This window comes from Drosophila sulfurigaster, chromosome 2R, assembly GCF_023558435.1.
Source record: "Drosophila sulfurigaster albostrigata strain 15112-1811.04 chromosome 2R, ASM2355843v2, whole genome shotgun sequence".
NCBI classification, from domain to species: Eukaryota; Metazoa; Arthropoda; class Insecta; order Diptera; family Drosophilidae; genus Drosophila; species Drosophila sulfurigaster.
The window spans coordinates 8,077,604-8,101,572 of NC_084882.1; the positions used below are offsets into that span (position 1 = coordinate 8,077,604).

Here is a 23,969-nt window from a genome sequence, read left to right on the forward strand (position 1 = left end):
GACTCGATTTGTAATCGCAAAAGATTAATTTAATTTCAAGCAGCGATATTTCAAATAGTTTCAAAAATACCAACGATACAATAAAATACTGCATGTGTACGCAACGTGTGAATCGTAGTCATAGCAAGGGACGCTTGCATTATTATTGTAACTGTAATTGAACTAATAATAATTACACTTGCATTGATACGTAGATGTATATGATATATAACGAATAAGTTATGAAAACCGAACTGAATGAGAAATGGATTGTGTGTCGCGTCTGCCTAACAAATCCCAGCGAGGGCGAGGAGATGCTGCAGGACATATTCAGCCAAAATGCAAGCACCCGCCTCGATCAAATGCTGCACATCTGTGCAGGGATTCCTGTGAGTATCGTCAATAAACAAACAATTTAAAATATCTCTTTACAACTTTAATGCTTGTAGGTTAGCATAGACGATAATTTCCCGGATAAGATGTGCACAAAATGCGTGCGTCTGTTGCGAGTCGCCTACAAATTTCGTTCAACCTGCCAGCGATCCCATCAACACATTGCCGATATGCTGGCGACACAGCTGAGCACTGTCATTGGCGTAGAGGAGGGCGATGACGAGGACGCGGAGACGGAAGCAATTGCGCGAGCGTGGGAAGAGAACACGAATCAGGTGAATGCACCAATAAAAATGGAACAGGAGGCGGAAGAGGCGAGCTCAGAATTTATCAGCTATGTGGTTTCTGGTGAAGATGCTGGAGTCGTCGATGTCTATGATGTCGCCACAGAGGAGCAACATGAGGTTGTCTATGATGGAAACGACATTGTGACGCTGACCGAAGCCGAAATTGAAACAGAAACCGATGGCGAGAACTTTCAAGATTATGAGGAATTGGAGGTGCTGGCAAGCGAAGCGCTGAATCCAAGCACCACAGCAGTGTCATTGGCTGATCGTAATGTGCGGCGCATTGTCTGGAGCGATGTGCCCGATAATGATATAGTCAACGATATATTGAGCTCAGACGACGAAAGCTATTTGCCAAAAGCGAAAACGAAGACGCCACCTCGTCTTTTGAATCGGGTACGGCAGCCGCGAAAGGTGCAACAAAAGCCAAAAACAGGTGGGTCGCACACAGATACGCTGCTCGAGGAGAAGAAAGTGGGGCGCAAGCCGCGCGACAAGCACTCCAACTATATATGCGATGTTTGTGGAAACATTTATCCCTCCCAGGCGCGTCTCACCGAACACATGAAATTCCACAGCGGCATTAAGCCACACGAATGCGAGTAAGATGCTTTATAGTTACAATATTCCAAGCAATCTAATAATCTAATCCTTACAGAATCTGCGGACGTGGTTTTGTGCAGAACCAGCAACTGGTCAGACACATGAATACACATACAGGTAACAGACCCTACAAATGCAACTTTTGCCCCGCTGCCTTTGCTGATCGCTCCACGAAAACGAAGCATCATCGGTTTGTATGGCCATAAAAATTATATATATGTTTCATTACATCTCTTCCAATATCCTCAGAATACATACGAAGGAGCGTCCTTATGAGTGCGATGTGTGCCTTAAAACATTTACCTATTCGGACAATTTGAAATTCCACAAAATGATACACACAGGTGAAAAGCCACACGTGTAAGTTGCCACTTGTCCTCTTTTTATTAGCCAATCCTAAAGACAATTCTTTTAATATTGTAGCTGCGATCTGTGTGGCAAAGGCTTTGTCAAGGCCTACAAAATGCGTCTACATCGTGTGACGCACGAGAAACGTGGTCCTTGGAAGCCCGTCGACCTGGACATAGAACGACCGGAGCGTATTAAAAATGATATGTCCGATATGGTTATTGGCATATTGCCTTCGTCTTAGGCTGCGTACAAACTACAAATATTTCCTAATCTTATCTTACGTTGGATATTAAGTTTTTTTCTTTGTGTTTCATTCCTTAAAAGAAAATACAAATCAAAAAATTAATTAATTGTACTACACAGTGTGATTTTCTTAGACATTTATCGAAATGGCATTTATTCCTCCTCCAGTGTTATCATTATCGAATCGGAATCCTTCGCTCGGTGCGAGCGTTCATGCGTATTCTTGTGATGCAACTGAGAGAATCGTCGACCGCAATATTGACAACTAAAGGGTCGCTCTCCCGTATGGATTTTGAGGTGTACATTGAGCACATTCGAGTAGGCAAATGACTTGGTACAGTATTTGCATTTGTACGGTCTCTCCTTTGTGTGGATGCTACGAAAGTGTTGTACGATTAATTCACATTAGAAGTGCTTTACGACTGTACTTACCGTTGATGCTTGATGCGTGTGGAAGGATCTGCAAAGGAGGACTCGCAATAGTCACACTTGTATGGTCGTAGTCCAGTGTGTGAATTCATATGACGCGCTAGTTGAGGCGTCTGTCGGAAGCGCTTGTGACATATTCTATAAGAAATGCATATGGTTAAGATCGAGTACAAATGGTAAAATGGTAATATATCGTCTCCCTTCTGAATCTACAACTTTTCAAGGTATTGAATAATTTCATATTTGCTATCTTTTCATTCCATCATTCCATTTCACAGACAGACTTATCTCTGCATCTTAGACGCAACTAACTGAACAGGGCAGAATTCTGCAACAATGTGTGCTTTGGATTATTGTGGTTCTATATCCAATTTGATCAGATGATCTCTTGCTGTTGAGTCTCCTGTCCTTCCTTCCTAGGAGCAATGCTTTAAGCTCTTTTCATTTTCTCTAAGATACTTTTTAATTGTATTCGTAGCTATTGTTCACTTCCTGTCAATTCATTCCTTTACTTTTTGTCATATAATTTAAACACGACATCAACTTGCAACTTACTCGCACTCGTGTGGCTTATGCACGCTGTGCAGCTTTAAATGCGCCGTCAGTTTCACCTTCTCCGAATAGACATTATTGCAGATGTTGCAAACATAGTTTATTCCTTTGTTTTCCTCAGGCTGATGTCTCTCCGATTTAGTTTCGGGTACTGTTGTCTCAGTGTGGGTAATGCTTTCCGTCTCCAGCGTCAACTCGTAAGAGACGCCTCCCTCAATCTCCGATAGAGCAACATCACTTTCACTGTCACTGTCCAATTTCATTTGCTGCTCCTGCGGCTGTTGCGGTTCTAGCTTCAAGTGACGAAATTGCTCTTCGGCCTGCTGGCAAAGTGTTCGCAGTCTGAGCGCGGCGCGCAACAGCAAAGCGCAGCTGGTGCAGATCTTATTGGGCATCTCCACTTCCTGTGTGAACTGCAGAGATGAGAACTCGTGTTATGCATGAATATTAAAAGGCGACAAATTTACCATAACTCCGGTACATTGTTTAATATTGGAGCAGAAATTCTCATCCGTTGGCATTAGTGTTTCTGTCTTGGGTTGTTGCAGGCAGATCCTACAAATCGGTCCCGCGCTGTTCATGTTTAATGCTGATTTCAATGTTGATAGCAAATTAAAAATGTTGTCCACCACCAAAATAAAAATATATCGATTAGACCAAATCGCCGAATAGATTTTGCTTCATTTCGATAAGTTTTCTCTATATTTTTCGATATACCCATAATCGATAAGAATACATTTCGCGATTTATTTATAAACATCATCTTATTCAAATTAGCAGCATCGTTAACTTTCGATTACAAAGCCCTAAATAATAATAAATTGCCTTTGAATACTGCTGGAGTTATGGACACCACAGAGCCTGTTCTAGACATTTCATCCGTGTGCCGTATTTGCCTGCAGGACAATGATGCACACATGGTATCCATCTACGACCACGACGAGCAGCAACGGGGCGTTTCCATTTGCGATAAAATCGAACATTGCTGCGGAATAAAAGTATTTGGATATCCAGTTGGAAGCACGGATATTAACAATTAATTCTTCTTTCAGATTATTCGCACTCCAGAGCTTCCCACGCGGATCTGCATGAAATGTCGTGCGTTTTTGACACTGGCCCATAAGTTTCGACAAATTTGCCGACACTCGGATGATTTCTTGCGGGAATTCATATTCCCGGATCCGTGTGAGGAGCCGGAAAAACCCAACTTAGAAGAGGCACCCGCACAGACGTACGAGCAAGTTGAAGTCGAAGTGCTAGAGGAAGGTGTCTGGTGTAACGACGAAGTAATTGAAGAAACACCAGCAATGACAGTATCAGTTCCCTCGGAGCCAACAACCAGTCTCGTAGTAGTGGCAGCTGCAAAGGCAGCAAAGCCACATGTCTGCGATATTTGTGGCAACAGTTATCCGCGCAAGAGCACGCTTGACACCCACTTACGCCGTCACAACAACGACAGGCCTTATCAATGCGAGTAAGTCGATCTACAAAAACATTTAATCGTTGCTTAACATGGCTGCTTACTCCAAACAGAATCTGCCAGAAAACGTTCCATGTAAACTATCAGTTGATGCGTCACATACGACAACACACTGGAGCTCGACCTTATTGTTGCCAATACTGTCAGCGAAGTTTCGCAGATCGCACATCGCTAGTAAAGCATGAACGGTGAGTTGGTTGAGTTCTTTGTTTTAACTCCTTAACTCAAACTTGTGGATTTAAAGTTGGATTTATCGATAAGATCCGTTTATGATTTATATATTTTTTTATCCTAATAACACAATTCTTACTTCCACCTTTGCACAATTGCAATTGTAATTATTTCCTACATAAAGAAGCATACGTTAATTTAAGAAATTATTGGCCAATTATAATATCCAACACTGAACCTTTAAAATAGGAGTATTCGTATTTAATCTAGTTGTGTGTTATGTTTATCTGTTATAAAAATGCCGAAAAATGGGTAAGTGGAAAAGTGCACAAATTTATAATTTGATTGGTGATTAACTAGTAAGTAATTAGGGAAGTTGTGTCGTATGAAGTTGACATATTTTTTGCCTTATATTTTAAAATATTAAATAACAGTCTGGTGATTAATTGTTGGAGACTATGGAGATGGACAGTGGTGATCATAACTTTGCACAGCAAAATCAGAGGCACCTCTGTTTGCTCACTATGCAAAATTTATTCTTAATTGTATTACACATTGGGACTCCTTAAATGTGGCGGATACATCGCCAATAAGTGTTGCCTCAACTTCCGGTTTCAATGACATGTCAGCCATCAAGAATAACTGTGGCTTTGTAGTTATAATATTTGTAATACACAATTTCGAGATGAGATCTGTAATCATTTGTATGTTTCTTCTTTCAGTATACATCGTAATGAACGACCATACGTCTGCAACACCTGCGGGAAAAACTTCACCTATTCAAATGTGCTCAAGGTGCACTATAAGACGCACACCGGCGAAAAACCGCACATATGCAAACTATGCAACAAGAGCTTTGCTCGCCATCACAATTTAGTGGCCCATCTCCAGACGCAACAGCATGTGAACGATCCCCGTTGTGCTGCCTATCTGCATACGCTTCGAGCCGCAAATGTTGTAGCTGCTAGAGAAGTTAGCTGAGAATTAATAAAATACACGTGTAGCATCTAATTTGTTCTGGTTTAATTTCAACTTATGAATCATACACTTCTTGTTAAGCAAGTTTACAACTCGTTACCTGTTGTACAAAAATGCCGAAAAATGGGTAAGTGGAAAAGTGCACAAGTTTATAATTTGATTGGTGATTATACTCGTAAGTAATTATAGAAGTTGGATCGATCTCGGCATATTTATTGCCTTGTATTTTAAAATATTAAATAACAAACTGGGCTAGTTGATTGAAAGACTGATTGTGGGAGACAATGGAGATGGGCAATGGTGATCATGACTTTGCACAGCAAAGTCAGAGGCAACTCTATTTGCCCACTATGCGAATTTTATCCTTTATCAAATTGCGCAGCTCGGTAACCATCACCTCATGAGACTCCTTAAATGTGGCGGACACATCGCCAATAAGTGTTGCCTCAACTTCCGGTTTCAATGACATGTCTGCCATAAAGGAACTAAGCTCTCGCGGCAAATTTGGTGGCTTCCAAGATCCTGAATAAAAATAAGATTTCGATTATCATTTCGGATTTTCCTCCAATGGATGTCCTGTTGTACTTACGTAAGGCGCTGTCGCAGGCCTCGAGTTTGTGTTTTAATTGACGCATCAATTCCTGCAACATTTGACTGCGCTCTTTTTCACTGATAATCTGTGGCGTGTCCTGTGTCTTGTTATCTCCCGTAGGCTTCTTTTTTGTTTTTGTTTTCGCGCTGGCTTGCAGCTTGTCGTTTAGTACCGATAACAGGAAGGCATAAAGTGAAAGTATCTACAATTGAAAAATAAATAAATAATATACAAGTTGTTCCAATCGTCGAATAAAGCGTCTACTACTAACCTCCAGGCAAGCCGCCACCTTTTGTTGGTGACTGCGTCGCTTCCATAGCCCGTCCTTGCTATTCCATTCATTACTTTCTGTGATGGTCTGAAGGCATAATTCCATGACGGCAACCACATTTTCACTCATCCGCTTACATTGCATCGCCAGTTGTGGCGCACCAGCGTAAAGATCAAGCACAAATTGGGCCAAATCATCGAAGAAACGTTCGTAGGGCAGTTCAAGCAGCAGGTGCAGCCGCGTGGGCAACAAATTGACTAGAAATTGTTGCGAAAGTGGCTTATAATTCATAAGTCGTAGTCGCTGATGGAGGCCTGTCCATGATTCGCGCAGTAGCTCTATTGTGGCAGTATCTTCGACGGGCGGTTCTAAGGGCGTCTTCGAGTTTGACATGTCCAATTTGGCAGTAGGCGGTGCATGATACAAGTCTATAAACGAGGCAAACAAGCGCAGCAGCAGTGAACGTATTTGTAGCACTTCAATCTCCTGATCGTACGACTCCTTGCGAGCAGCTTCAGCATCAACTAAGTGTAATGGGTCCCATCGTATAATGGCCTCCAAGTCACGATTATCGCTTAGCTCGTTCCATGCAATTCGATCGTCAGCGGGCTCAATACTCATTGTTACATAGGCTGTCAGATTTTGCTGTACATTGCCATAGCAGCTCACCAAATCGCAGAGCTGCGCTTCAACTGAGCATGCCACATACAGCAAACTGTTTGTCAGGCGTTCCTTGAAGTTCATAAACTCCTCCATTTTGGAAAACGTGCAGAAGCGATAAGTTAGTGCAATATATTCCAGACGCTCCTTGTAGCTGTTTGTGAAGAACTTCAAAGTGGAATCGTAACAAGTGCGCACACCAGAAAAACGACCAGAAAGTGGCAGCAGATTGCAATGCACATAACCCATCGAGTCCAATTGAATTTGTTTAATATCCAGATAGTCATACATTTCCTGGGCGCCAAGCATGCAGCCAAACATATGATAGATTTTTAGGCTAAGCAGTTTCACGTGAAAGTTGCTCGTGCTATTCCTCAAAACATATTGAAGTAAGCACAAAGCCTCGAAGAGTTGATCCGATTTTTGTTCTCGAAACGATATATCATACATGACATTGGCTGCCAGCAGAGCATATGGATCTGAGGGTCCCATTTCCGTTGACAATAGCTGCGTGCCAAATGAACTGTATCCATGCTCATAGTGCAGTTTGAGTGCCGTATAAAAGGCTAAAAGATGATCCACGGACAACTCGATGTGAACGCCGCACATGCGTGAGATTTGCAAGGCGCAAATATGCTTTTGCATATGCTCTTTCTGCAAAAGACAAATATATATATTAACAAATTTAATGTAAATTTTTGCGCCACTTACTGTTTGAGGCAATGATGTTGAACTAATGCCGCTCTCAGCTAGCAGTTTGTTAGCCAGTGCCTGACGTTGTTCCATGCTGATTGAGGGCAGAAAGAGCGCGATGTCATGTGTGCAACACGATTTGTCACCAAATAGCACAAAATACTCAATGACAAGGTCATCAAAGTCCCCAACAAGTTCCTTTGCTGGCAGTTGAATGGCGCGCATTCTTTTATGCAGCTCTAGTCGTGCCAGATATGGACCGCGTGTCTTACGCGTCGATGATTCAATGATGTGCAGCAAAAACTTATGGCAAGAGTTAAGCGTGTCATTTGGAGTGCCCCCTTCGGTAGTAGGAGTACTTTTGATCAGTTCAAAGCAGCTCTGCAGATATTCTTTGTAGTAATCCCAACGATCTCGACTGTTCAAAACAGTATTAGCGATTAATTTAAATGTTGGACTGTTTTGCTGATATTAATACTCACTCTGCCTCTAAGAGCTGCTGTAGCAGCTCATTCAGCGCCTTCCAATTGCCCAGCTCCTTAAGCAGTTCAAACTTCATGCTAACTGGCGCACCAGGATAAAGCTTTGCACACAATTCGCCAGTAAGAAATTCCCAGGCCTCTTGGTGTTTGTTTTGCAGTTTTAATATGTGCAAATAGAGAAATGCTTCTTGTTCAGTTTCCATTTTGCCCTCCTTAATGTGCTTGTCGACCATACGTTGAGCCAATGCCAAGTAAAGTTTACGTTTCTCAGGAATTGCCGATTCGGGACCACGAATCCCTTGGAATACCACGCTAATAACGGACCAGAAATAATAGGCATTCTTTGGCTGCGCTTTGTACAGCTGTAATGCGACCGCCTGCTGGGCTTTGTAATCCTCGACACGGACATGTGAAACGAAAAGATGCGCCAACAGTTCCTCATTGCCGGGATTTTGTTTAACAGCGTGTTGATAAAGCTCAACGATTTTGTCAACTGCAAGAAGAAGCAAATGGTAAGTATTTGAATATATTATGTGTGCAGTAAAGAGAGCAATGAGTAAACTAATACATAAATGCTTTGAATATATTCTTGGCACGCGCTTCATCTGCCAGCTGCCAGTTTGATGGTCGTTCACTATTTCGGCTAATTCTTGCGCAAATGAAAGTGAGTGAGAGGCAATTTTTAATTAGCCGGCCATGTGCGTATGCCAACAAAGATTTTTAAGAATATGAATTGTATCTAGATACAAACTCGTGTGTATGCAAATACATATAGATAAGACGTTGCTTACGTTGCTCCATTTCCCGGTAGCAGAAGGAGAGCACCTGTAACGTGGAATCGTCGATGGGTTTCTCCTGGGCGACAACCTGCAAACAGCCATGGCTCTCTTCGTAGCGGCCCAAGCGGAGCAGCGACAAACCCTATAAATAATAATGATAGATTATATATCTTATGTTTATTTTAGGGTACTTGCTACACTTTTTTCCTTTTACCTTTAGAGCACGTGCGCATAATAAATTTGGATGCTTACGTAGCAACTTTTCCGATTCCTGCAGTGCTTTGCGATTGTTACCCACCTCCAAGTTGTCTGTCAATCATATCAAATAATATCAATTAGATCAATCAACAACTTAAGCAAAAACTTACCATAAACCGGTCGCAATCGCCGCTCAAATAATGCGGAATCCATGCCCTGCTGTGCCATGGTATTTCTTTTTTTATTATTTTGACGACACACTCTACTCAATCTAACCACACGCCGCTGGTGCTGTTGTTATGCTGCCACTGACTGTGTCGTCTTTTTTTAACCTAATTACAGCGAGCCGCAAGCAACGCGCACGCTTTGTTTTTTCTTCTTTCTTTCTGTTTTTTATGTTCCCCAAATGCCGCTTGAGTTAAACCCGGCACGTTTTAGTTTTGTGCAGATTGGAAACGCGAAACGGCTGCCTTCGTTTGGATGATTGGGACTATAGAAAGCTCACAAAAATCACACACAAATGAATACACTAGTGTACAAATTATTAACTAACAATTTTTTTTGAATCAAAAAAATTTATTGCTCTTTACAAATTCGGCAACTAGAGCTGCCTAAGAAGCGAACATCGATTACTTCACATAAATTTATCGTTGGCGCATGCGATAACTGGGCTAATCGATTAATATTTGGACAACATTAAACAGCTGTTGTCGTCTGACAGCTGCTGGTTATGACAGTAAAAGAATCACGTTATTAGATTTTAACACGTATACGTCTGCTTTGTTCTCTTTAGTAAATATATAAATATGTTTGATTAGTAATACTTTATTTTCAGCAATCGTGGCTCAAAAATCCAAAGGTATTTGAAAAAAAAAGCATGTGTTTAGCTATCGTGTACTGACATTTGAGGACACGATATTCGCAAATTGGCGCTACACGCACCCATCCCTAGTTGTTGCCCCGTCAAAATACACACGCACGCAGCGCAAAAATAAAATGCAATTTTTTTTAGTTCCGCCGCGTATATTGGAAAGCCGTTTAAAGTATTAAATTACCGACATACGTTTATTTCGTTTACAATTATTCAAGTATTGCAAAGCAATTGTTGCACTGTGCATTAAAAGGGGACGAGGATAATAAATTAGTTCGAGTTAATTGAGTTTTTATGTCCATTTTTGGTGTACGTTTTGACCAAACGTAAAAACAGTAGTAGAATACACAAGCAAACGCAATGAAATGAAATTGAACTGGCTAAGCGAATTCTTGGCCAATATTGTTAACGCTAGCGCAATTACCGAGGCTGTCACACGTCCGTTCATTGGCCTGCGCCAACAACTGACTCCATCAAGCATCTATTGCCTGATCAAGTCATCATCGGCTGAAGCGCTGGAGCATATACTGATAGCATGTGCGGTATACTTGCTAGTATGCCTGGGACTCTACAAGCTGACCTTCTGGCTGTCGGCTGCGGCAACGGCAACAGCAGCGGCGTCGCCATCAGACGCAAGGAACAGCAACAACAACAACAACAACAGCAGCAGCAACAACAGCAGTGGCAGCGGGGAGAGCGGCTTGCGCAACGCTTTACAATGCGGTCTGCGTAGCGTTCATCTGCCCAAGGCAGCTTTTATGGGTCGTGTACTTTTGGTCATCGCACATCCGGATGACGAGTGCATGTTCTTTGGGCCATTGATCTATACGCTAACACAGCGCGATGGATGTCAAGTTTACGTGCTCTGTTTGTCGAATGGTGAGCATTAAATTCTCCCTCTATCTATATCTATTAATACTATTTGAAAACAATTAGGCAACTACGAGCAGAAGGGCCAGGTGCGAAGAGATGAATTATATCGAGCGTGCAAACGTTTGGGTATTTGCGAGTCGAATATCATTTTGGTTAACGCCACCAATTTGCCAGATGATCCAAATGTTGAGTGGCGATCGGATGCTGTTGCCAGCTTTATATTACATACGGTTGAGAGTCTTGATATACAGGCGATATTCACCTTCGATCGCGATGGGGTCAGCTCACATCCCAATCATTGTGCAGTCTACTACGCAGCCGCTTCATTGTGTTTAGCCAATTTATTGCCTAAGGGTGAGTCACGGGTTTTTTGCATAAGCAGCAACAGCAATAGCTGCGGCAACAATAACAATAACAAATAGGCCACAACCTAAATTGCACATGTTAATTGTCATGCTAATTCTGGGTGCTGTTGCTTCGATTCGTTTTCTAATTATAGCTTCAATAATTTAATATTCTGATATAACTTTTTTGCAGGGTGTAAGTTTTACACACTAGACTCGATCAATTTGGTACGGAAATATCTATCAATCTTCGATTTGCTGTGCACATGTTTCATGTCCTCGCATTGGTGTGTATTTAAATATATATTTGTCAATATATATAGTATTTAACTATTCATTTTATAGGTGCATTCTAAGCTGGAAGGATGCGTCGATTGTAAGAAGTGCCATGATGGAGCATCAATCGCAATTGAAATGGTTCCGTTGGCTGTATATCTACACATCGCGCTACATGTTCATTAACTCGATTCGCGAAATAAATCTGTCAGATATTGAGCTCGAAATGCAGATACATGATAATTAGAAATGAACGGCAGGAACATTACGATATTGTTTGAAAAGTTAAATGAAAGAATATATATATATAAATATTGTGAAAAGATTGAACACCAAAAGACAAACTACCTTCACAAATGAACGCTTGATGCACGAGCGTCTAAACATTATTTTTGACACTGACGATTCTACTATATTAAATACTTATATTACCATAAATTACTTTATAGCATAAGCGCTTGGAATTAGCCAAATGCAACTTTTTGAGCGTCCGCGAAGGCGATCAAAGAGTTGTCGTAAACATTTAAATGCAAAAACCAACCAGGGAACAAGAGTCAAACATACATACACACGCATGATAACATACATGCTTTGAAACCAAGAAACAGTCCAGTAATTAGTCACACACGAACATACCTCTGACATGTCTTACATATCTTTGCTATTGATTAGTAATTAGCTATAATTCTTTATTATTTATACTCGAAATCGATGCGAGCAAATGTGCGATGGACTCGCTGTATGTTATGCTAATTCTATTATTGTTTTGAAATTCTTAATTATTGATTATGTTGTGATTTATGTTATGGGTGAACATTCTAATCCTTCCTTAGACTACAGTTTTAAATGAACGACTCCATTTAGTTTTTGCGTATGTAAATTTTGTAAAATAGTTTGTTGTAAGCAGCGAAGTACAATAATTTTTATATGTCGTTAAATAGTCTATAATGAGAGAGATTCATAGATGCTGAGAAAACAAAAACAATGTTACTTATGTATTGTATTTTAAATCCAAAAAGCAGTCTCACTTTTTTTCAATTAAAATGTTAATATGCGAAGCTTTTTTGTTGCAGCACTGAACAATAACCTGGCACTAACATTCTTTATGTCTAATTAATTTTTTTAATGCTTTTATTTATCACAGGCCACTTTATTATCAGCTACATTCGAATTTAATTTTTTTTTTAACAAGTCCCCAATGTTAATTCCCTCCGTGCTGTTGACGATAATTTTGCGGGGACCAATATTGGACTCGTGCAGTGCCGATTTGAAGGCCTCATCGAGTTCGCTCCATGTAAATGTTTTGGCAATGAATTTGTGCATCGGCGCGCGTCCAGATTTCATAAGCGTTAATGCCGTTGGATACCTTTTTTTACAGAGTGCATATCGTTACAACATAATAAGCTTGCAAATCCTGTCTTACTTACATGTTGGCGGATCGAAAGCTTGGAATAATTCGTATGTTTTTCATAAGAACATCAAGTGCATTGAAACTGGCACACTCACACTCACATTCAGAGAGCACACACACGCCGCATGGCTGCAACGCCATTACAGCCAGATTCATAGTCATAGGAGCCACGGCGCAGTTGATGGCACAGTTCGGCCAACCGTCGAAATTTTTGTATATTGTCTCGAGAACCTCGCCAAACAAAGCGTTCGGCTCGAAGTGTATCGTAGCGAAGCCAAATACCCGATTAATTGTTTGTAGCGCAGAGGCCATTGTCCCAGCAACTATCACCCTCTTAGCACCAATTGCGGCAGCACACATTGCTGTCGACACCCCAGTGGGAGTTGAGCCAATGATCAGTACATTGCTGGTGGGTGTTATGTTTGCCTTGAAGCACGCCTGACACCCCATGGCCAGAGTTTGGGTGAGTGTGCCCTCCTCCATGCTGATGGAGTTTGGTAAGCGGTGGCACAGATCGGCGGGATGCGATTGATGACTGGCCATAAAGCCATTGTAAACCAAATCCGTGCAAATGTTGTATTGACCATTCTTACAATAATCACAAATACCGCATGACAGCGCCGCCTCCATGACTACACGATCGCCCACATGCAGATTTTGCACACAACTACCGATTTCTTCTACAAAACCAGTGGCATCGTGTCCCAATGTTATGCCTTCTATATCACGGTTCGCGTTCTCATAGACATGAATATCTGAGCCGGTTAAAGCAATCGAGGCGGTACGGATTAGAACATCTATAAAGTAAAATCTTATTAAATTAAAATGTATACACATTTTTTAAGAGATTAATCACCATATTTCTTGAGATTCGGACGTTCTTTGTGCTCTTTGCGTATGTGGTATGACACTGGAATTTTGACGACCTCAACAGATCCGGAGGAAGCTTCTTCTTCTTGGGGCATGCAATTTTCTGTGGCCGCTTGAGAGACAAACCGTTTTATGCTAAGTAACGAATAACTTTGCATACGCATCTGGTTTAAACTACATAAGCCCGATTTTAAGAGCTTATTTCTTTCTACCTAATCAATGAGGAAAGATTAGTTTTTTGTTCCTACGTCTGAATTGAATTATTGTTTAGCGTACCTTGACGAGGATTTGCATGCTTACATACGTTAGGAAGTTTCTTCTTGGGCTTCTGCATTTTGGCCATTGGAGGTTTACTCTTTGGTTTTTCACATTTCTTTTTGGGGAATTTTACGGTAGAGCATTTCGCTACAAACTTTTTTGGACACTCATCTGAATGCTGTCCATAACAATCTGTCCGAAGACCAGTTCGTGCCTTTTTATGCTTACGTTTTGGTTGTTTGCTTTGAAGAGCAGCACATTTTGATTTTTGACCCTCATCTTTTTTTCCATACGTCCGATTAAATTGAGTACGAGGCAACCATGCACTCATCTGCAAGCCTGCATAATGACGGCGCACAAGAGTCGAGTACACAGTGAAATGTGCAGGCTTTAAGCTTTGGGCTCGACGAGATGTGGATAATCTGCGTTTCGGATGCCACAAGGACTTCGACTGATTCAACTGTGATAAAGGACTTGTGCAAGTGGAAAACTTTTTCTTGCAGGGATCCTTTTTACTCTTTGCGTCCTTACCGCCCTTTCCTTTCTTGAACTTGGCACAGGGATCTTTCTTGTCCTTCCCGTCTTTTCCTCCCTTTTTACTCTTTGCGTCCTTACCGCCCTTTCCTTTTTTGAACTTGGCACAGGGATCTTTCTTGTCCTTTCCGTCTTTTCCACCCTTTTTACTCTTTGCGTCCTTACCGCCCTTTCCTTTCTTGAACTTGGCACAGGGATCTTTCTTGTCCTTTCCGTCTTTTCCTCCCTTTTTACTCTTTGCGTCCTTACCGTCCTTTCCTTTCTTGAACTTGGCACAAGGATCCTTTTTATCCTTACCGTCCTTGCCTCCCTTTTTACTCTTTGCGTCCTTACCATCTTTTCCTTTCTTGAACTTGGCACAAGGGTCTTTCTTATCCTTGCCGTCTTTTCCACCCTTTCCTCCCTTTTTACTCTTTGCGTCCTTACCGTCCTTTCCTTTCTTGAACTTGGCACAAGGATCCTTTTTATCCTTGCCGTCTTTGCCTCCTTTTTTACTCTTTGCGTCTTTACCACCTTTTCCTTTCTTAAACTTGGCGCAAGGATCCTTCTTGTCCTTACCGTCTTTTCCATCCTTACCACTCTTTGCGTCCTTGCCGCCTTTAGTTTTCTTAAGCTTGGCACAAGGATCTTTCTTATCCTTGCCATCTTTTCCTCCTTTAGCGTCTTTGCCGCTCTTGGCTTTTTTGAACTTAGCACAAGGATCCTTTTTGTCCTTGCCATCTTTTCCTTTTTCTCCTTTCTTGCCACTTTTAGCGTCCTTGCCGCCCTTGGCGCAGGGATCTTTTTTACCATCTTTTCCACTCTTCCCATCCTTTCCCTTTTTAAACTTGGCGCAAGGATCCTTCTTGCCGTCCTTACCACCCTTGCCATCCTTGCCGCTTTTGGCATCCTTTCCCTTACTGCCGCTACCCTTGGCACAAGGATCCTTACCACCCTTCTTACCAGCACTAGCCGTTATTTCAACTTTATCTTCACTCTTTGATTTTTGGTGCTTTTGCGGACGATTACACTTGTCTTCTTTACAGGGGTCTGGTAGTTTGCATGGCTTGGGGCACTTCTTCTTTTTTTTAATAATCGGGTGCTTGCATCCGTCTTTTAGAGATGGACTTAATGGCATTGGTACAGCTGCCGCTAAGCTTTCCTGGGGAAGAGTGTTGGGCAAAGCTGCTTTAGGACTGTTGTACTCGACTTTCGGACGTTTGTGATCCATTTTCATGTGCTTCTGGGCCTGATGACGCTTCAATGCCATGCGGGCTTGAGCGTGTGATTTGTGAGAATCATGATTAGCTTGGGCAGTGGGCTTTGAAGTCAGCTCTGAGGCAAAGCCTTGTTGCAGGGCAGTGCTGCAAATGTTGGCAGCTATCGAGGTAACTGCGTCGTTGTAATTGGGTAGGTTCTCTTGTGTCAATTGTTCGGGATTGAGGCGATCGGCATCGATATCGACAGTACCCTTAATCAAGGCATTGAAGTGAAGGGGAACTGTAAATTGTGGTTCATTCGCAGGGTCCACCTTGACATTGGTTTCCAAGAAAACCATCGGTTCGCTGTCCAACTTTGGACCGTCCTTCATGATTAATTCATCGCCATAGAGGATTGCATCCCGCACATTCGTCATATTCATCTCGAATGACAGCTGCATCGACGCAATGGCCATATCAGCCAAATGTTCGCCCAGCTGTTGGGGGACATCTATGGTTATCTGCTCAATCTCAGCCACTGGTGGTACGTCCTCGTTTTGCGGTTGGGCTGAAATTTGTGTTTCAATTGGATCAGCCAAGGGCATGGCACCGGGCTGCGTCTGTGGCGTTGTGATGGGCACTGTGTTCGGATTAATTGGAAGCGTCGGCGGTGCGTTTGGCAAGCTTGGTGTGAATGGCGAGGGGGTCATGGGCGCCACATCTGCTTGGGTAGAGGCAGCTAAATCGGTGGCCAGCGATGCTACTGCGGCCTGCAATTCCAGTTCGGGTGCGCTTATCTCGGGTGCAGAGGAGGCCACGACATCCACTTCCTTGGTAGTGTATGTGTCCCATAGATGAATGTCATCCGCTTTAGCAATCTGTTCTAGTTCCTCCATAACAGGTGCCTTTTCTTCAACTATATTGCTGTTATTGTTATTGTCGGAAGTCTGGTTATTCAACTGATCCTTGCGATAATCTTCGATTATGGTGTTAGTAAATAAGTCTATCTCATTGGCATGTTTACGCAGCTCATTGATGACAGTCAGCGTGTTCTTTAAGCTCTCGCTATCCTGATTCACCAAGTCCAGCGGCACTATAACGATTTTCATATTGCTTTCGGCTTTATCTGGCACAATAACGCCAACCGGTACAATTTGGGAGGCTGCTTCTTCATTTTGTGTTCCAGTGAAGCAGATTCGCTTGCGCAGCATGTCAGATGCGTTGTTAAAGGTGAACACGTTCGTCGTCCTTGTGGTGAAGAGTTGCACATGGATGCGCATTGGTAGATGTGGGCGAATCTCCATTAGTAATGGCGGCTGCCAGCTGGCGCAGTTTGAGCAGATCTTTTTCCATTGCTTACAACTGCCATGGAGCAAGCGATGCGGTCGGCAAATTGGGGCGTGATAACGTAAACATCGAGAAATCTGTGATAGATATGTCGCCATTCGATTAACTTTTATTAATTTGCACAATTTCGATTGCCAAAAAAAAAAAATAAACAAAAAATAAAAAAAATGTATTTAAAAAAATTTCGCTAGACAATTTGAATTTTCTGAACAAATATTATGGAAAACTAAGTGAATCGAAAGAGAAATATGAATTAACTGAAGCATTGATAGATTTCCCTTCAGCAAAGTATTAAGTTTGGATGTCAATGGTTGCTTAGATAATACCAAAATTTATGATTTATTTTATCATTTTACGAATGAAAGATTTATTAAGATAATTAATTTACAATCTTTTACCGCCAACATACCTGAAGAAACCGGGTCATTTTACCAAATATCCTCATAACCACTAATAACTCTTAAAGAACAAAATTCAAAAATTACTTGAAATACACCACAATGAAAAACATTTACCAAAAATAATTCAAGTTTTTTTTTAGTCGAAAAAATGTGTACTTTTATAAGCAGTACATTTACAGAAAATTTGGAATTTCGCTATATATTTTTCAGATTTTGGATGATTTTGTGTTGAGCTGTGTGTGAGGACTAATTTACATTATGTAAATGTAAACGAAAGAACGTCTAAGCATGTTAACTACGATGTGGATTTTTTTTTTAAATTTGAAAATATATAGGTTTTGGGTTTCAATACGCTTGCATAAGAATATTCGTACATATCTATAAATTCTCGAATTTATTTTTGCGTCTCTTTATACCTAATGCAATGAATTTATGTTCAAAAACTGACTGTACACTTACAGCATATTAATCAATCTTTTATTGCTTGCTTTCAGATTCAGAGCCAACGTACAGTTTTAGGCACACCGATAGACACTCAGTCTGTAGCCAGTCAGTATTCGGTTGACGTTGAACGGGTCGTGAGTACGAATACCTACCTGGTTGTTGGTCTAGGTTTGATTTGTACGCTTGCTGGCAACGGTTTCGTTTTTAGTTATTCGTATGTGCATAAATGTCATTGACAATGTCGCGATTGTCAAGCTCCACATATAGTTCACTATGTCTTTTGCTGTTCCTCCACGTAAGCCCAAACATCGAATAAAAACTCGTAAGATACAAAGTAGTAGCACAGTTTGAAAGATCCTTTAATTATCTGCAATTAGTAAAGTAAGTTTGGTGGAACCTAGAGTTAAGCCATATGCTTGAAGAAGTAAGGGCCCAAATCTCAACCTCCTAGCTTGTAGCCTTTGAGCTGTGCTTCAGCAAAGCAGTCAAGTTGTGCAAGAGTTGCATGTGATTGGATAATTAAACACATATATTCGGTAGGCTGCTTATTCTTCCACAAGTAATTATCTCTCAATGGGATATAAATATTAAAGATCAATTTAGGCCAAATTAAATTAAACATCCAAGTGCTCCTCCAATAATTCAAACAGCAATTGTGGATTATATTTAAGGACAGGATTTCAATTTGGAGTGGCATTCGCAATAAAAATGTTAGCCAACTATTGCTTTTCAAGACCTTGAATGTATTTGTAGGGTATAATAGAACAATTAAAATGATTTCGGGTGAAGCGTCGTCATCTCATTAAGGCCAATCATGTGTATTGAGCTACGATTGTCATAGCATATGAACTGCCTCATTATAATTCATAATCTGCATATGGATTTTTGATTAAGGTACGAATAATTCATATTATATACAACATTTTTATGCAGTTCGTATGGCTGCTGTTGCTGACGACGACACCTGGAGCAGAGGCAAAGCCAACAGACTACAATTATGAGGCAACTTCATCCCCATCTCCATCCATAGTCAGTAAAAAAGAGTCGACACATATTGTCAGCTTCGTGAATCTAAAGAAAGCACAAAGACCAAGAGAAGAATTCGATTTTAAACGTAACGAGGCGGAGGCCAACAACTCGATGCAAGTGCAACAATTATTTGGCAGCTTGTTGCTGTTGCAAGGACCAAGCAACAATAGCCTGGACACAGACGACGCGCCGGCAACCAAACGGAATACGCTCGATGATGAGCTTAGTCTTGATGATCCGGTGGGTGAACAACACGAAAGCTCAACGGAAACACCAGATGCATGGAATCGCATCAAGCTTGCAATTCCCGTGCTGGAGCCGGTCAAGCACTTGCTGAATGCTGTTGGAGGAGGCGGTGTCAATGACACACATGTGCGCACCAACACGCATCGACTGATTGGCCATCATGGAGTTCATCATACAACCCATCACAGTGGAAACGAATCATCTGCCATTGAGACGGAAGAGGATCGCGAAACAGCCATTGAGAGCAATGGTTTCAATACCCTCGAATCCTTGGGCATGCTCGGCACTATGCTCTGGGGCATATTGCAAAATCTGCGCAGCGTGTTTGCGGCGAGTGCTGGAAATGCTAGCTCCGCTTTCTCAGGCGGTGGCGGAGGTAATCATGGAAGTGCGGGAGACAATTGAGTGCATCTCTCATTCGAATAGGATTTGGTCTTGTGTTCTGTGATTAATACTAGCGCTTATAATACTAATTGTTATATGTTACTAATAAAAAGAATACGACAATTGTTAAAATTACAAAAATCTATTTAGGATAATAAAACAGCCTCTTAAACTTTAGTCATAACAGCGCATATAAAGATTGCTGCTGAATTCCGAGATTCGCTTTTGCCGCCACCGAAGATTCAACTGGGCTTGTTCAAGCGCTCTTCGCAAGATAAGCATTGAAGACTCCAGCAGCTGCTTTTGTGTCTCAATGAATGTTCTCATTTGCTGATAGTCCCGCTGACAATTGATATTTTGGGCAATTTTGACGAGTAGCGCAGCTAGTTCGCGTCGGTTTGACTCATAGCTTTTTATGTGTGGAATAAATATATTATTAATTACATATAATTAAACTCATTTACTTACAACTGTTTCAGTTTCTCGAACTTATGCATGACAAAGTCTTTGGCTATATGAAAACCAATATCATTGCGTACAATCGCTTCAAAAATTTGAGATGCATCTTGCTTTCGTATGAGAGACTTTTCTCTAAATATTACTTTCAGATAGTGCTCAATTTGATCAACTTTACGACTGCAGCTCAATGAGAGAAGTATAAGTCGTTTCTCACTGGCTACTGAGCTGTTCGTGTAACGTCGCCAAAAGAAATTCCAATCATCCGCATCGCCATGTTGAACTGCCGTACAGTAAATCACTGTACGTAAATTTTGGGGAACTGGATTCGATTCATCCGGATTGTTTAGAATGAACCAGCGATGATAAAATTTCAACGCGCCCTTTACACAATCTGCCTGGTTCAGGCGGCAAGCCCAACGATTGATTAGCGTTTTGTGGGCCACGTGATGACGATTGTCTGTATCCTCGTGTATGCCCCCCAAGTAGTTGTAGATGGGATTAAGCAGATGGTGCATAAAGTGCTGTAAATTGAGGAGTGTTGCATGTTATTGATTTGAAAAATTCAATACTTATTTTAAATTAACCTGAAACTCTTCAAATTCAGATGTTTGCCGCATGATTCGTTCGATGACAGATAACTGCTCCAATGCAGCCCGCCAGGGGATGAATTCGTGCTCATGCTTCAAGTATCCCAACAGCTTCAGCGCTAGCGCATAACTGAGATGACCACTCCAAGCCAGCGACAAGGAATCGTCCAACAATTGTGCCCGATTCATGACATGAATGCGCTTAAACACACCGCTTTGCAGACCTTTGATGATCAATTCCCAGTTGGCAGTATCATAGTTAATGCGATATGGAGTTGCCAGCTGCACGTTTAAGATCAGCCATTCCTGCGCATAGGGCAAGTCCTGTAACTCAAGCGGCAACACTTCGCCTCCCTGACAACGTAGCCATGCTCTTGGCTCGGTAGTCACAAAGTTGGATTGGGAATCTGTAGTGTAGCTAATTGGCACAAACCAACAGGGCTCCGACTGCAATGGACTCTCGGTCTTCTTAGGAGGCTCGACTTCATCATACATTCGATAACGGCTCTGGGTAATTGTTGCCGACTTTGTGGAGTAGTGACGTTGCACACTAATCAATGGAATGCCCGGTTGGAATGTCCAAGTGTCCATGACGATTTGCACATCTAAGTCATGTGGCATGCTTTTCAACAGATGCGCCGCCTCCGTCAACTGCAGCCACAAATCTTGCTGCTTGGCATTAATATAGGAGTGCTTCTGTAGATAAGAATTTAGGCCACGTTTGAAAGCCTTGTCCCCTATGAAAAAGTGCATCATTCGAATAATAACCGCTCCCTTGCGATAGGTAATGACATCAAAGAGCTCGGCAATTTGACTGCCACGTCCCACAGATGGCTGATGAATGGGTCGGGTGTTGCAAAAGGAATCTGTGTAGAGGATGGCAAGCACGTTTTCTACTGATTCCTCCTCATAGGCATGCCAATTGCTGCACAACGCGTTCATCCCCAAGGTGGCCACATATGTGGCAAAGCCTTCGTTCAGCCAGAGATCATTCCACCATTCCATTGTGACCAGATTACCAAACCATTGATGTGCCAGCTCGTGTGCTATAATATTGGTAACACGCTGCTTATCCAGCAGAGATGAAGCCTCCTCTGCGTATAGCAACGATGCTTCTCGATAGGTAATTAGACCCCAATTCTCCATTGCTCCGGCACTGAAATCTGGCACAGCCAGTTGATCCATTTTGGGCAACGGGTAACTGATGCCAAACAGCTGTTCATAGTAGGTCATTAAGCGTGGTCCAATCTCGGAAGCATATTTGCACTGCTCAATGGCCGATGATTGCGCCCAGGTGATGAACTTGACTTGGCGCTTATATGGGTCACTGTACGAGGCGTAGCCTGCGAAGTCGTTGATGCTGAAAGCCACCAGATACGTGGACATTATCTCAGTCTTTCGGAATATGCTCCACACCCAGTTCCTGCGTTCACACCTGCAAGTCTTGAGACTATTATGAGCTAATCGCTTCTCTCTTGAATTTGGAGCAAGCTACATACATGGGAATCTTCTCCGCTAGCGGCATATTGCTAAGAGCATTATAATGCTTGTGATGGCCCAGTGTAATGTTGAAGGTGGCCTTGAGATTGGGCTCATCGAAGCAGGGAAATGCGGTTCGAGCGTCCGTCGGCTCGAACTGCGTTACCGAAATGAAACTGTGGAGAAGAATATAACATTGAGAGGCAATCAAAGGATGCAGTTATTCTTACCGGGTTTGGCCACATTCATCTTGGTAGCTACTGGCATAGTAACCCGATAACGTTTGGCAGAGTCTGGCCCAGAATGGCAGTCGAAGCACATAACGTTGTGAAGGCCACAGTTGAGTGTTTAGATGCAATATATAGAAATCAAATTTGGAGTCACGCTCCACACCTTTAATAGTAATGTCCTTGTGGCACTTGCTGGCTACGGACTGCATCCATATGCCAGTAGCGTCGATATTTAGTCGGGAACCGACATGCAACGTTATGTTATTGGTGGCTTGCAGAATGTGCAGATGAATTTCAACATCGCCGGTGAAGAAAAGCCGAGTGTAGTCATTCAGATGGGTTAATATGCGCAGATTGTAGTGATGCGGTTTTATGGAACTCGGTAAGCGGTAATTTTCGAAGCAAAGAGATGCACAAATTATATTTAGCAGCACAATTACATGCATTTCAAAACGAGCGGCAAACGAATTTAATTTCGATTAAGACTCATAACATGACGTTGCCACCTTGTTGAATTGTGATTTTATGTTATGTTAGTCAGCTAACATTGTTCACAGCTGTGCTGTTAAACGAAATTAAGTTGGTAGCCCCGATATTCATCGTGACGTCACATGTGCGTATTTTGTTTTCGCTTTTCGCCAGTTTATCCGCTGCTGCTGGTGAAAATAGACGTGTAAAGCAAGAATGCGCGTTCGTGGCTAAGAATTATTACAACATTTACTCGCTAAACGCTAAATATTTACACAAATAATACAATAATTAAGTGTTTAAAGCGCCGAGTGTGTTTTACAGTTTTCGTTTGCGTGTTTCTTGCAATATTTACGCATTTGTTGTGTCGTGTGGCGCGTTTTGTCTATACGAACGTAAGCCAAAAAGAAAATGTGTGCTAAATGAGAATGTAAGCAATAAGAATACACAAAAATACTCGAAAAATGTAAATAAATACAGCAGCGTTGTCTGCAAATTGTTACAAATTGAAGAGGTCAGTTATTCGTAAACAAAGTAAGTGAATTGCAAAACATTTATCTACTGGACTTAGCCCCATTAATCGACCAATTGTCCAAAGCAAATGTTGCAATAAGAGACCAGCGAACAGCTGTTTTTACGTTTCTGCTTTGCCTTCGCATTTTGTTTTTGTTGAGTGCTTTACTTTTAGTCGCTTCGTCTCTCAGCATGTGCATTAACTACGAGCTCTTTTGTAATATGTGATTCGTTTAATTCTTTTTTTACTGCATTCACATTTTGTTAGCGATTTAGTCTATTGCGGCTGCCACTAACATTCACAGCTTGCGTTTGCTTTTGACGTCAGCCGACACAAATGCTGCAGATGGACACCGGCGTTAATTGGGGGTGGGGCGGTGGCGACGGGGGGTTGCCACGAGGGTTGAGGATTGCTGGGGATTGGCGTCAGAGCAGCTCAAGCATCCAATTCGAAATGTTGCTAAATTGTTACTAAAATAAATAAACAAGGCTAATATTAGCATACAATGTGTATACGCCTTATTCGCGTGCCGAATCTGCAATTGGAAATTTATTCCCCTTTTATAAATTGATTGTTGAAATTCAATGCAAATGTTGAAGAGATATTATAATTTAGTTTTTTTTTA

General features: G+C 41.8%; 8 protein-coding genes across 13 annotated transcripts; 4 read left to right on the forward strand and 4 right to left on the reverse strand.

Annotated features, from left to right (window-relative positions):
* The first annotated feature begins 26 nt into the window (after positions 1–26).
* Positions 27–1,854, forward strand: LOC133835732 (zinc finger and SCAN domain-containing protein 23). The gene is made up of 5 exons (XM_062265782.1): positions 27–368; positions 429–1,261; positions 1,318–1,452; positions 1,512–1,622; positions 1,686–1,854. Exons 1-5 carry the CDS (start codon positions 222–224, stop codon positions 1,852–1,854), a joined length of 1,395 nt encoding a protein of 464 aa, XP_062121766.1. The 5' UTR covers positions 27–221.
* Positions 1,855–1,992: 138 nt separating this feature from the next.
* On the reverse strand, positions 1,993–3,483 carry LOC133835736 (zinc finger protein 665). 2 transcript variants are annotated; one of them, XM_062265786.1, is made up of 4 exons: positions 3,305–3,483; positions 2,841–3,241; positions 2,289–2,423; positions 1,993–2,232 (listed from the first exon to the last, which is right to left on the reverse strand). In XM_062265786.1, the coding sequence occupies exons 1-4, from the start codon at positions 3,416–3,418 to the stop codon at positions 2,010–2,012; spliced, it is 873 nt and encodes a 290-aa protein (XP_062121770.1). In that variant the 5' UTR covers positions 3,419–3,483; the 3' UTR covers positions 1,993–2,009. The 2 variants fall into 2 exon arrangements, with proteins under 2 accessions (XP_062121770.1, XP_062121769.1); XM_062265785.1 differs by having other exon boundaries at positions 2,841–3,250; positions 3,305–3,479.
* A 77-nt stretch (positions 3,484–3,560) lies between these two features.
* Positions 3,561–5,509, forward strand: LOC133835735 (zinc finger protein 436). The gene is made up of 4 exons (XM_062265784.1): positions 3,561–3,835; positions 3,890–4,311; positions 4,371–4,505; positions 5,211–5,509. The coding sequence occupies exons 1-4, from the start codon at positions 3,683–3,685 to the stop codon at positions 5,467–5,469; spliced, it is 969 nt and encodes a 322-aa protein (XP_062121768.1). The 5' UTR covers positions 3,561–3,682; the 3' UTR covers positions 5,470–5,509.
* A 140-nt stretch (positions 5,510–5,649) lies between these two features.
* Positions 5,650–9,739, reverse strand: LOC133835720 (phagocyte signaling-impaired protein). The gene is made up of 8 exons (XM_062265765.1): positions 9,312–9,739; positions 9,158–9,252; positions 8,956–9,085; positions 8,165–8,657; positions 7,701–8,100; positions 6,330–7,643; positions 6,056–6,260; positions 5,650–5,988 (listed from the first exon to the last, which is right to left on the reverse strand). The coding sequence occupies exons 1-8, from the start codon at positions 9,367–9,369 to the stop codon at positions 5,804–5,806; spliced, it is 2,880 nt and encodes a 959-aa protein (XP_062121749.1). The 5' UTR covers positions 9,370–9,739; the 3' UTR covers positions 5,650–5,803.
* Positions 9,740–9,932: 193 nt separating this feature from the next.
* LOC133835734 (N-acetylglucosaminyl-phosphatidylinositol de-N-acetylase) lies at positions 9,933–12,604 on the forward strand. Its single transcript, XM_062265783.1, has 4 exons — positions 9,933–10,891; positions 10,949–11,239; positions 11,423–11,516; positions 11,575–12,604. The coding sequence occupies exons 1-4, from the start codon at positions 10,378–10,380 to the stop codon at positions 11,750–11,752; spliced, it is 1,077 nt and encodes a 358-aa protein (XP_062121767.1). The 5' UTR covers positions 9,933–10,377; the 3' UTR covers positions 11,753–12,604.
* Positions 12,605–12,617: 13 nt separating this feature from the next.
* Positions 12,618–17,744, reverse strand: LOC133835719 (uncharacterized). Of its 4 annotated transcripts, none has more exons than XM_062265763.1 (6): positions 17,513–17,743; positions 15,437–17,180; positions 14,063–14,884; positions 13,773–13,994; positions 12,933–13,713; positions 12,618–12,871 (listed from the first exon to the last, which is right to left on the reverse strand). In XM_062265763.1, exons 1-6 carry the CDS (start codon positions 17,546–17,548, stop codon positions 12,637–12,639), a joined length of 3,840 nt encoding a protein of 1,279 aa, XP_062121747.1. In that variant the 5' UTR covers positions 17,549–17,743; the 3' UTR covers positions 12,618–12,636. The 4 variants fall into 4 exon arrangements, with proteins under 4 accessions (XP_062121747.1, XP_062121746.1, XP_062121745.1 ...); XM_062265762.1 differs by having other exon boundaries at positions 14,063–15,175; positions 15,251–17,180; XM_062265761.1 differs by having other exon boundaries at positions 14,063–17,180.
* A 302-nt stretch (positions 17,745–18,046) lies between these two features.
* Positions 18,047–19,771, forward strand: LOC133835738 (uncharacterized). The gene is made up of 2 exons (XM_062265787.1): positions 18,047–18,243; positions 18,882–19,771. The coding sequence occupies exons 1-2, from the start codon at positions 18,175–18,177 to the stop codon at positions 19,626–19,628; spliced, it is 816 nt and encodes a 271-aa protein (XP_062121771.1). The 5' UTR covers positions 18,047–18,174; the 3' UTR covers positions 19,629–19,771.
* A 10-nt stretch (positions 19,772–19,781) lies between these two features.
* On the reverse strand, positions 19,782–22,871 carry LOC133835721 (aminopeptidase N-like). 2 transcript variants are annotated; one of them, XM_062265766.1, is made up of 5 exons: positions 22,363–22,871; positions 22,153–22,308; positions 20,651–22,088; positions 20,076–20,587; positions 19,782–20,016 (listed from the first exon to the last, which is right to left on the reverse strand). In XM_062265766.1, the coding sequence occupies exons 1-5, from the start codon at positions 22,806–22,808 to the stop codon at positions 19,782–19,784; spliced, it is 2,787 nt and encodes a 928-aa protein (XP_062121750.1). In that variant the 5' UTR covers positions 22,809–22,871. The 2 variants fall into 2 exon arrangements, with proteins under 2 accessions (XP_062121750.1, XP_062121751.1); XM_062265767.1 differs by lacking the exon at positions 22,363–22,871 and having other exon boundaries at positions 20,651–22,096; positions 22,153–22,275.
* Positions 22,872–23,969: the final 1,098 nt, after the last annotated feature.

Bases quoted from the DNA above. Each gene is read 5' to 3' on its own strand.
- LOC133835735 (XM_062265784.1), top strand. From the start codon at position 3,683: ATGGACACCACAGAGCCTGTTCTAGACATTTCATCCGTGTGCCGTATT. The intron at 4,312-4,370 runs GTAAGTCGATCT...TACTCCAAACAG, and splicing joins GACAGGCCTTATCAATGCGA to AATCTGCCAGAAAACGTTCC. The intron at 4,506-5,210 runs GTGAGTTGGTTG...TTCTTCTTTCAG, and splicing joins TCGCTAGTAAAGCATGAACG to TATACATCGTAATGAACGAC.
- LOC133835732 (XM_062265782.1), top strand. From the start codon at position 222: ATGAAAACCGAACTGAATGAGAAATGGATTGTGTGTCGCGTCTGCCTA. The intron at 369-428 runs GTGAGTATCGTC...TAATGCTTGTAG, and splicing joins ACATCTGTGCAGGGATTCCT to GTTAGCATAGACGATAATTT. The intron at 1,453-1,511 runs GTTTGTATGGCC...CAATATCCTCAG, and splicing joins ACGAAAACGAAGCATCATCG to AATACATACGAAGGAGCGTC.
- LOC133835721 (XM_062265766.1), bottom strand. From the start codon at position 22,808: ATGCATGTAATTGTGCTGCTAAATATAATTTGTGCATCTCTTTGCTTC. The intron at 22,089-22,152 runs GTATGTAGCTTG...CAAGACTTGCAG, and splicing joins CTAGCGGAGAAGATTCCCAT to GTGTGAACGCAGGAACTGGG. The intron at 20,588-20,650 runs GTTAATTTAAAA...CTCAATTTACAG, and splicing joins CTGAATTTGAAGAGTTTCAG to CACTTTATGCACCATCTGCT.
- LOC133835734 (XM_062265783.1), top strand. From the start codon at position 10,378: ATGAAATTGAACTGGCTAAGCGAATTCTTGGCCAATATTGTTAACGCT. The intron at 10,892-10,948 runs GTGAGCATTAAA...GAAAACAATTAG, and splicing joins CGTGCTCTGTTTGTCGAATG to GCAACTACGAGCAGAAGGGC. The intron at 11,240-11,422 runs GTGAGTCACGGG...ACTTTTTTGCAG, and splicing joins AGCCAATTTATTGCCTAAGG to GGTGTAAGTTTTACACACTA.
- LOC133835736 (XM_062265785.1), bottom strand. From the start codon at position 3,418: ATGAACAGCGCGGGACCGATTTGTAGGATCTGCCTGCAACAACCCAAG. The intron at 3,251-3,304 runs GTAAATTTGTCG...TCATCTCTGCAG, and splicing joins AACAATGTACCGGAGTTATG to TTCACACAGGAAGTGGAGAT. The intron at 2,424-2,840 runs GTAAGTTGCAAG...CATTTCTTATAG, and splicing joins CATAAGCCACACGAGTGCGA to AATATGTCACAAGCGCTTCC.
- LOC133835719 (XM_062265761.1), bottom strand. From the start codon at position 17,548: ATGAGGATATTTGGTAAAATGACCCGGTTTCTTCAG. The intron at 17,181-17,512 runs GTATGTTGGCGG...TATCTATCACAG, and splicing joins AAATGACCCGGTTTCTTCAG to ATTTCTCGATGTTTACGTTA. The intron at 13,995-14,062 runs GTACGCTAAACA...TTGATTAGGTAG, and splicing joins GCATGCAAATCCTCGTCAAG to AAAGAAATAAGCTCTTAAAA.
- LOC133835738 (XM_062265787.1), top strand. From the start codon at position 18,175: ATGTCATTGACAATGTCGCGATTGTCAAGCTCCACATATAGTTCACTA. The intron at 18,244-18,881 runs GTAAGCCCAAAC...ATTTTTATGCAG, and splicing joins GTCTTTTGCTGTTCCTCCAC to TTCGTATGGCTGCTGTTGCT.
- LOC133835720 (XM_062265765.1), bottom strand. From the start codon at position 9,369: ATGGCACAGCAGGGCATGGATTCCGCATTATTTGAGCGGCGATTGCGA. The intron at 9,253-9,311 runs GTAAGTTTTTGC...TATGATTGACAG, and splicing joins GCGATTGCGACCGGTTTATG to ACAACTTGGAGGTGGGTAAC. The intron at 7,644-7,700 runs GTAAGTGGCGCA...TGTCTTTTGCAG, and splicing joins CAACATCATTGCCTCAAACA to AAAGAGCATATGCAAAAGCA.